The following is a 9,152-nucleotide window of genomic DNA, read 5'->3' on the forward strand; positions in this document are numbered from 1 at the left end:
GGAATGGGAAGTCCTACTGAAGTACTTTACTAAAAACTGTTTAAATTGGAGTTAGACAACCCGTTAATGGAATGGTTAGTTTGGAAAATTAGTACGGGAAAGTATTGCTTCAATGAATAATTTAGAAATATCTGTTCTGAGACAAGCAAGGGTTAATTTCAACGCAAAGAAAATGTTTATAAAGTATGGAAGTATTGTAGGCCATAGACTTTAATTGAATCTAAGTGCTTTGGCATACTCCATCATGCTCTGATTTCCTTACATTACAACTTAAAGACTTTTTTTAATGTATTTTTTATTTTAAGTTTTTTGGAACTTTTTTTTTTATATCCATAGATCGATCTTCATCTTCCACATCCAGAGAGCCGAAATATTTTCTAAATCCTGTTTTGACACAAGTTTTAGTCCGTTTCATAGGAACATCGGGCGTTAGTTCGGAAATAATTTTATCAAAAATCGGCTTTCGACTGATTGTTACTTTGTAACTATCTCTCGAAGATTCTGTGGAAGGTGTTTTCGTTTCATGTCTACTAGCGCCAACATACTTTTGAATCATTAATTTTGATTTAGTTGGATCATAAAAGTTTTTCGGTTTCCTTTTCATTGGTTTCAGATAGCCGATGAAGTCGGGTTTCTTAATCCAAATGGTACTCTTACAGTTCCTGGGACGTCCTCGGAAACCTTAAAAAGATAATTCATTTTTATTCATTAGATTTATTCATAACCACATTATAAACATAAAAAATATGCTGATAATATGAGACCGAGTTTATGATGCAATGTATCGTAAACAAAATGTTGCTTTTAACCTTTTTTAATTTAAGCATAAGTAACGGTTGACGTAAAGGAAAAAATGTCTGGGGACTATCAAGTAAATATAGGGTACGACCTATTGGATAAAGTGGGGGCGCGTATAAAGAAAAAAAAAATTAGTACCAGTGTTCATAGTATGTCGCTAAGTGCTCTGACCTGGTAACGTCATCGTGATGTCATTTTAACGTTTTTAAGAACAAAGGGTTCTTTCTTCCTAGAGCATATCTACTCTAGTAGAGCTCTTCGCTCTTTTCGGCCTCAGGAAAGTGTCGACCAACGTCAATAAGGTACAATTTATTATTAACTATGAGTGCAAAATAAGTGAATACTGCCGTGCTACTATAAACGTATTGACTAGACAGTGCGTAGCTACAGACTTAAAACTCGAAACCTGTATCTCAGCCAGTTGTTACAAACTAAATTAATTTTAACTATTTTACATCATTAGCCAGTGCCATGATAGCTTGTGCCCAGCCCAGGCCGCGAATCTGCCGCCGGACCCCGACGAAACGGGTCTTTTTTTTTTTGCTGCAAAACTGCAATGCCGCCCCAGCCTATGCATCATGCAAGCTAGAACCTGGCCTACCCCAACCTCACGCCAGAGTCTAGGACACGCTGGCCAGTCACTGAAGAGAAAATACGTTCTTCAGACACTAGGCGAAGATACAGGGTTTTCACCATTTCGCCCACAGCATACCTAGACGAGGGAAGCGGCTAGAAGACGTCATCGCGGCGGCGAAAACGTCATTCACCAGATTAACAATATCCATTAGTCCTATGAGACCCCATATTCTGTATTCATCTCATATAATTAAATTACATTGAAGACTAACTCACTAACCATTATTGCCCCTCCAGGGTTAACACTTTATAAATAAAGAGAACAAATATATGCATGTTCATAATCAGAAAGTCTTTCAAAATTTTCAGCCCCCCTTTTCCACACTAATAACATTTATCATAATCTAAAAATACACTCGGGACACCTGGAGTATAGCACGAGCAGGTCCCGATGTAAACAAGTAGTAATCGGGGAAAGAAGGCAAAAGGGTACTTTGGCGCAGTTGGAGAAATCGGAGCCTAATTTTCTTAGTCCGAATAAATACGACACTTTGACTGCTCTATCCACCGAACCAGGGACTTCAAGATCCGAGACTGCTACAAAGAAATCTCCGCCAATTCCACCGGTCACTGTTTCCAGTGAACACCAACTCCCACAGGTAAGGACTTACCTGAATAAAATTCAAATTCAAAAATACCTCATACGAAAAACTGCGGGGGGGGGGGGGAGATCCAGATCTTCCTTGAGTCTATCGATGACCGCAATAAAGTAATAAACGTACTTAAGCTCTATAAGTCGAGCACCATACTTATGCCCCTTATGCCATACTTACGCAGAGACAAAACCCAAAATAGATATGTAATCAAGAACTTAGACAATGTAACTAGAAGATGTCAAGATCGCCTTTAAGGACTTGGCCCCATCGATATAAGGAGGCTCGAAAAATCAAACAAGGATGGGACGAAAATCCCCTGTCCCTTATTGTTATCACGGTGCCAGTACAGGTCACCCACCCTAAAAGATATAGGAAAGGTAAGCCAGGTTGGCAGGTACCTGTTCACATCCCACCATTTTATTTAAAGGAAAGAAACTGGCCCACCTCAATGTTGCAGTTCGGGCACACCAGGAACTGCTGTGGATGCACGGAGGCGTGCGTATGCTGTGGTGAGGAGCACAGCATCGGTGCCTGTCCTAGGGTGGGTGAACCAAAGTGCACCAACTGTGGGAAAGGGTTTGTGGCGTCCTTCCATGGGTGCGAAATAAGACTGAAGTAAAACTGCCGGGAAGACATGTGAAAACTGCTTTCACGAATGTTCATCCGGGCACCATTTTAGGACAGGCTTACAATAGACCAGTTGACTACGCAGTACTACGTATCACGAGTTGCTCCGTTGCTGATTTCACCTCGTCGGATCACCACCAGGTGACCTATGACTAGCAACTCTGGGCCGACGTCTGAGAAATTCAACTACCAGGAGGCCGACTGGAGCCGGTTCAGTGGAGGAAGTAGACAACTACTTCACGTCTACGCGCCAAACCATCCCCACCTACCACCCAAGACCTCCCACCTCCAGAAAGCAACACCACACATCATGGCACTCATCGACAGCAGGCGGAACCTGCAAATCCGGCATTAGCGCTCCAGATACCCATCAGTCAAGAAGACCCTCAACTCGATCACCACCCAGATCAAGAATCTTCTGCGCCTGGTACGATCGCCTGAGGCAACCAAGAAGACATCGGCAGTTCGCCTGCATGACAGGGTCATGAGTTACTCATGAGTCCCCCTGAGCAAGCCGATTCATTGCTAGGCACTACCAGCGGGATATTTAAGTGCGGACAGGGGTTCTACTTTCAATACCAACCATGGCCCGTGAAAACAATTATATGTATGTCACACCCGAACAGCTGAAGGCCATCTTGAGACGATGTCATGGAAACAGGGTCCTGCCATGATGGTATGCAGACCGTCCTGCTGAAACAACTACCAAGGAAGGGAATCACACAACTGACCAACCTGTACAATTCGTGCTTGAGGTTGAGATACTTCCTCGATAAATGGAAACATGCCCATCCTATTTCAACTCCTAGAAGACAGGGTTTGACGCCAAACATTACAGGGTCATAAGTCTGCTGCCTCATCTCGCTAAGTTATACGAAAAGATCATCCTGGATTACCTTCGGGAATATTGTAATGAACCGTCCGTTATCCCTTACGAGCAGACTGGCTTTCAGTTTCTCATGAGCAGAGAACAGCATCTGATGAAGCTTCAGAATGAGGTGAACTCCAGCTTAAAAGCGGAACCAAGCTACGCCCATGATCTCCATAGACTGCACAAAAGCATTCGATTCTGTCTCTCACGGCATTTTATGTCGTAAGCTCATAAACCTCAAATGTCCCGAGCAACTCTACGGTGTCATAGCATCGTTTCTCGACAACGATGTTGTCGATTGAGTGGACCATCTCGATGCGGGTTCAAGATGCGTTTTCACATTCCACTGACATGCGGAGTGCCACAGGGGGCAGTTCTATCGCCAGTGCTGTTTTCAATCTATACCGCTGATGTGGTTGGTGAAAATTACAAACTAGCTACAGTCGCCGCCTATGCCGACGAGATCGTCATCTACAGCAGCAGTATGAAACCCAAATATGCACTAGAGCGAGCCGGAGCAGTCTGCAAGGAGATTGTTCAACGCCAGGTTAATTTAAACATCACAATGAACACCAGCTAAGACAGACTGCGTCGTGTTCGCTCAGCAACAACACAGGCGACCGACTCTCCCGAAGTTGCTCAAGTTGGACGACACCATCATCTCCCCTTCCAACTCCATAGTATATCAAGGTTTGAAGCTGGACCACCATCTAAAGTTTTCCACTCACCTCTGCCAGAAAACGAGAATTTTAAGAAGGCGGTCATACAGACTGAACCACCTCCTCACAACACAGCGCTCTCTCTGTGGCTTGAACTACAGGTCTACAAGAGCAACCTGAGACCGGTACTTCTATACGGGGCACCACTCTTCACGTACCTCTCCGACGACACGCAGCGCCACCTTCAGGGATTCCAGGACTCCATACTGCGGAGAATGGTCCGCACTACATCGTGGAAGAAGAAGCCTCCGGAACTACATCAACTCCTCGATTTGCCCACAGTACCCGAGTTCATTGGTCGGAGGTTTCCCTCAAGAATGAAGAACCCAAGTTCTGTGACCCCCTCCAATCACTGACCAATCCACTCTTTCAATCATTAAAACCAGCGCCCGCTCCAGTGCGCTGGCAGGACCTACATCCCTGTAACCAATGAGAAACCAACCAGTGAAAGAAACACTTATTTAGTTTTTAGTTAAGTTTTAAACTGTAGCGTAAATTTAGCAAACGAAGTGCGCCCCAGCACCTCGTCTATTAAGCATTTATACAAAATCAAAAAATATAATATCTCGATCTGTCCTTAGAATGGAGCACTGCTCCAGTAAAAGAATGCATATAGTTCTATTTTGATTATCTAATTTCTATTGGGGCTAGGGACAAAAAAAGGGACAATATTGGACAATGGGATATAGAAATTGAAGGAAAGAAATATAGTTGCCGGTGACTCCTTAGGGCCGGGAAAGAGGGGGTAGGCACGGTGATGGGGAGCCGGAAGAGTTGGGAAGCCAGAATTTCTGAAGAATTCGACGATATTTTTTTAAGGAGAAAGAAAGCTGGGTGCTACTGAGAAAACAGTTTATGAGATTCCGCTGAAGCAAGATAGGTTGACTTGTGTAAACGAACGACGGTATCCCCAAACACTTCGACAGCACATCCGAAAAAAGATAGAAAATCTGAGAATAACGAAGATAATTAAAGACAGCGCCTCGCCATATAATAGTCTTTTATGGGCTGTAAGAAAGAAAAGTACGCCAGGGGATGGCACGCAAAGTCATCTACTACCGCAGACTGAACAAGAACGCAGTTGAGGAGAAGTGCACGATTCCGAGATTCGAGCACATTTTTAATAGATTGGCCGGAATGAAAATTTTCAGCACGCTCAACTTAATGACTTAATGGCGGGGAACCATCAAATTAATATGCATCCTAGGGACAAACTTAACACCTCTTTTACCTTCGAACGTGGTCATTATGAATTTACAAGGATACCATTTGGTTTTAAGACCGCACCCGTGACTATCCAGAGGATGATGGATGAGTTCCTGAGACGACTAGACGAGGCAGTTTTCCAGGTATACATGAACAATTTACTGGTGTTTAGCAAATTGGAAGAGGGCCATCTAGACCGACTAAGAAGTGTGTTCCAGCGGATGTGGGAATTAGGCCTAAAGTTATCCAAAGAGAAGTCGATGTTGGGACAGAACCAGATTATTTTTTTGGTTCACACCCTCTCCAAAGACGGCGGGAGACCTGACATACAGAAGCTGGCGGCCTTGCAAAAGATGACATTACCCAAAGACGTGAAAGGAGTGCGACGATTGCTAGGAACAATGAGCTATTACCGAAGGTTCGCACTGGATATAGCGGAATATTTCGTACCCCTTAACTATCTACTGAAGAAAGGGAATACAATAAAGTTAATACCTCAAGAAGGTTCAGTATCTCAGGCAGGCGGAGATTTATATGATGCACGATGATGTTGGACATTTTCCGGGAACCAGAACGCTAAAGAGGTGACGCTCGCTTACTACCAGGGAAGGACGAATCGTAATGAACCTTTACAGGTCCTGCAGCGTCGATATCTTTAGTATGGAATGAAGCGCACCATCCAAGACACCATAAGCAATTATGATCGATATGTGAAGAAACTTCCACTACAGAAGCGCCACTTAGTGATTTCCACGTGGACTCGTTCACTTGGAGTGGGTACAAGTGGGTCAAGGTAGTAGAAGTCTTATACCAGTGTACCAGCTGTAGAAGGGACTCAAGCCAGACGAGGCGATGGAAACGTCGATATTAGCTTACAACCACTCCATAAATTCACAGGGTTCCGTTCGAGGTTGTTTTAGGATTACATCGAGTTCGCAGGGACTATGAGTTATAAATATATGATACAACGGCCAAGAGAGTTATATAGGTGAGTAAAATTAAGATAAATAAAAAAAAAGATTGTTTAGCTATAGAGATGAGATAAAAAAATAAACTAAATTAAGAATAGAGTGTATGGAAAAACAATTTTAAAAATTAAATCAACAAGAGAGGAGGAATATGGATAATGGGACATGAAGAAAGTCAGAAATATTAGTTATGAGAGAGAGCTTGAAATTTGAGGTTGACTTTTTGGCTGTGTGGAAAGAGTGCGGGCACGTTAGGTAGACATGAAATTGTAAACACCAGGGAAGATAATATTGCAAATAAAAAATGAAATAAAATTTAAGCTAAGGATGAAAAAAAAAAGTGTTGACCATGATTAGTTTACAACATGGTAGTGGATGTGACAGAATCTGTAATTGCTGTTAAAAAGACTATCCTACACTACATGCGAACACTTATTATACATTAACTTATTTTATTCAGAATATATATAAGTTTTAATAAATAAAAATGCTAGATAAATACCTCTCATTTGAAGAATTTCCTCCATTGTCGTCTCCTTGGTATTTGGTCTTTTTGCACTGCATTTTTGGGGGGATTCATCAACGCGAGACAAGTGGTCATGGAGAGCTTTCCGACGCTTCTCCTCTTCAAGAAGAACATCCTTTGGAGGTTCAGACTTCTTAACTTGCTCATCAAGTACTTGAATTGTGTGTTCTAATTGCTTACTGTATATTCGTTCCTCACCTTCACTTATCTGGTTGGCTTTTTCGTTGAGATAACGCCACATCTTTCTCTCATCCAGGGATTTCTGAGTCATATCTTCAAGGTATGCATAGAACTTACTATATAAATACGTTTTCATGAGTTCTTTGTCAAGTGCTCTCATGAGGCTGTCTCGCCTCATTTTTTTAATTTCAACTTGCTCTTCTCCAAAACTTTTTAAGTGCCTAATGTCGAAGTAGTTTTTCCAAAGAACAAAAATACTTTTCCTTTCCCTTTGCTTTTGCTTGACATATTCCGATGCTGGTTCTCTTCTAGGATATTTCAGCATATAAAGCGCTTCACTCAACTGTTTAGTTATATATAGTTTTGTTTTTTCATAAAATTGGTCTTCTTTCGGTCCTTTTGTTTTCCTTATCATCTGCCTTGAAGTGGACCTCAGTCCGGAACTTCGGTCAGAATCACCTGATAAACGAACTTTGTCTTGAGACATATCACCGCTACTCTCTGAAATTCTTCTACTACTTTTCAAGGTAAAAGGCTGTTGAGTTGGCAATACTGTTTCCGATTGCTTTAGTATTCCTTCTTTAGTATTCCAACCCTTGATATCCTTGATATCCATAAATTTCAATAAACCAGCCGTGCTTGCAAGGTTTGCGGGCAATTTGGCTTTAAAAGATTTGGCTCTTTCTCTTTTTATTATCGGTGAAACAGTTTTTGCCGGTTTCATATCCTGTTTTTTCATAGCTACATTCGTTTTAGCTAAGATCTCTTTTGGTTGCTCCCTCTTTACTTTAAGATTTTTCCTTTTTAATTCCACAAAAGTTCTCTCAATAGTTTTCCCTAGCTTCAGCTCAGAGGTATTTTCTTTCGATTGGATACTTTTTAATTTTCTCACACTCATAAAAGAAAATGATTTGCTCTGATTTTTTTCAACTTTTTCATCAAGTACAGATGGTTCATCAAGTACAGATGGTTCATCAAGTACCAATTTAGTCTTTTCAAGATGAGTAATGTCAATAAATGTTGATTGATGTCGTTGGAACTGAAATTTAGGTTTTTCTATCTTTTTAACAGTTTCCTTAGGAGCTGAAAAGTAATTTGTTTTAGTAGTATGGAAATGAAAAATAATAATGAGTTTATGCAGAAAAAAAAATTATAACAAGTATTTCTATTCCGATGAGAACTTTTAAAAAAAAGCTTACGCAAGTAGATAAAATATCTAAACAGAGGTTAAACTTGTTATAAACATTGAGACAATGTCCCAGATTGTATATATGTATATATATAGTTGACCGTAAAAATTGATATATAAGAAGATGGTCAGGGTTGCGGTCAAAAGTGAAACAAATAAATAAAAAAAAAAAAAAAAAAAAAAAAAAATAGTTGTAACTTTTGACCGCAACCCTGACCATCTCCTTATATATAAATATCCCAGATTGTTTCCGCGATATTTTTTCCTTGTTGGAAACTGTCGTAATACAAGTTTGAAATTAAGGGATGGAAAGGGTAATAAGATACAATTTACTCAACTTGTAAAAGCTGATATACTTATGGGATCGGGTTTTCTGGTATTCTGTGAGAACTGACGAAAAATAACCGCGTTTACGACTCGGAGGGCAACGCTCTATACTCTGAATTTAGTTTAAAAATACCTGCAAAAATAAAAATCGGACTTCCACATCATAAGTGAAGAAAATGTCCGGCTTTTCATTGTTGTATATTGAAGCTACACCGAGATAGGCAGGTGAAAAGTGAAAAACAAAATAATGCCAGCCTTAAATGAGAACGAGTTTTAGAACATTTGAATTAAAAGACATGATTACCAAAAATCGACGTTGCATATTGTATTCAATAACTATATGGTCAATTGAATTCTACGTATCTTCCATGTATAATCCATGAATTATTTATCTTAAAGTAAATAAATTAACATAAGAACTTGCGGCACCACACTGGGTGTCTGTTATCCTCTAGATCTGACACCACAGAATATTTTTGTTTGGGTTGATATTCAACAAAAAGTCTAAG

General features: G+C 40.6%; 1 protein-coding gene across 1 annotated transcript in view; it reads right to left on the reverse strand.

Annotated features, from left to right (window-relative positions):
• Positions 1–295: 295 nt before the first annotated feature.
• Positions 296–9,152, reverse strand: part of LOC106685784 (probable DNA double-strand break repair Rad50 ATPase) — a 19,136-nt gene continuing 10,279 nt past the window's right edge. The window contains exons 8-9 of the mRNA XM_014428696.2: positions 6,924–8,210; positions 296–681 (exon numbers count right to left, since the gene is read on the reverse strand). Coding sequence (XP_014284182.2) covers positions 296–681; positions 6,924–8,210 — 1,673 coding nt within the window. The remainder of the gene's footprint in view (positions 682–6,923; positions 8,211–9,152) is intronic.

This window comes from Halyomorpha halys, unplaced genomic scaffold (genome assembly GCF_000696795.3).
Source record: "Halyomorpha halys isolate HHAL.00 unplaced genomic scaffold, Hhal_1.1 Scaffold742.1, whole genome shotgun sequence".
In the NCBI taxonomy this organism is placed as follows: Eukaryota; Metazoa; Arthropoda; class Insecta; order Hemiptera; family Pentatomidae; genus Halyomorpha; species Halyomorpha halys.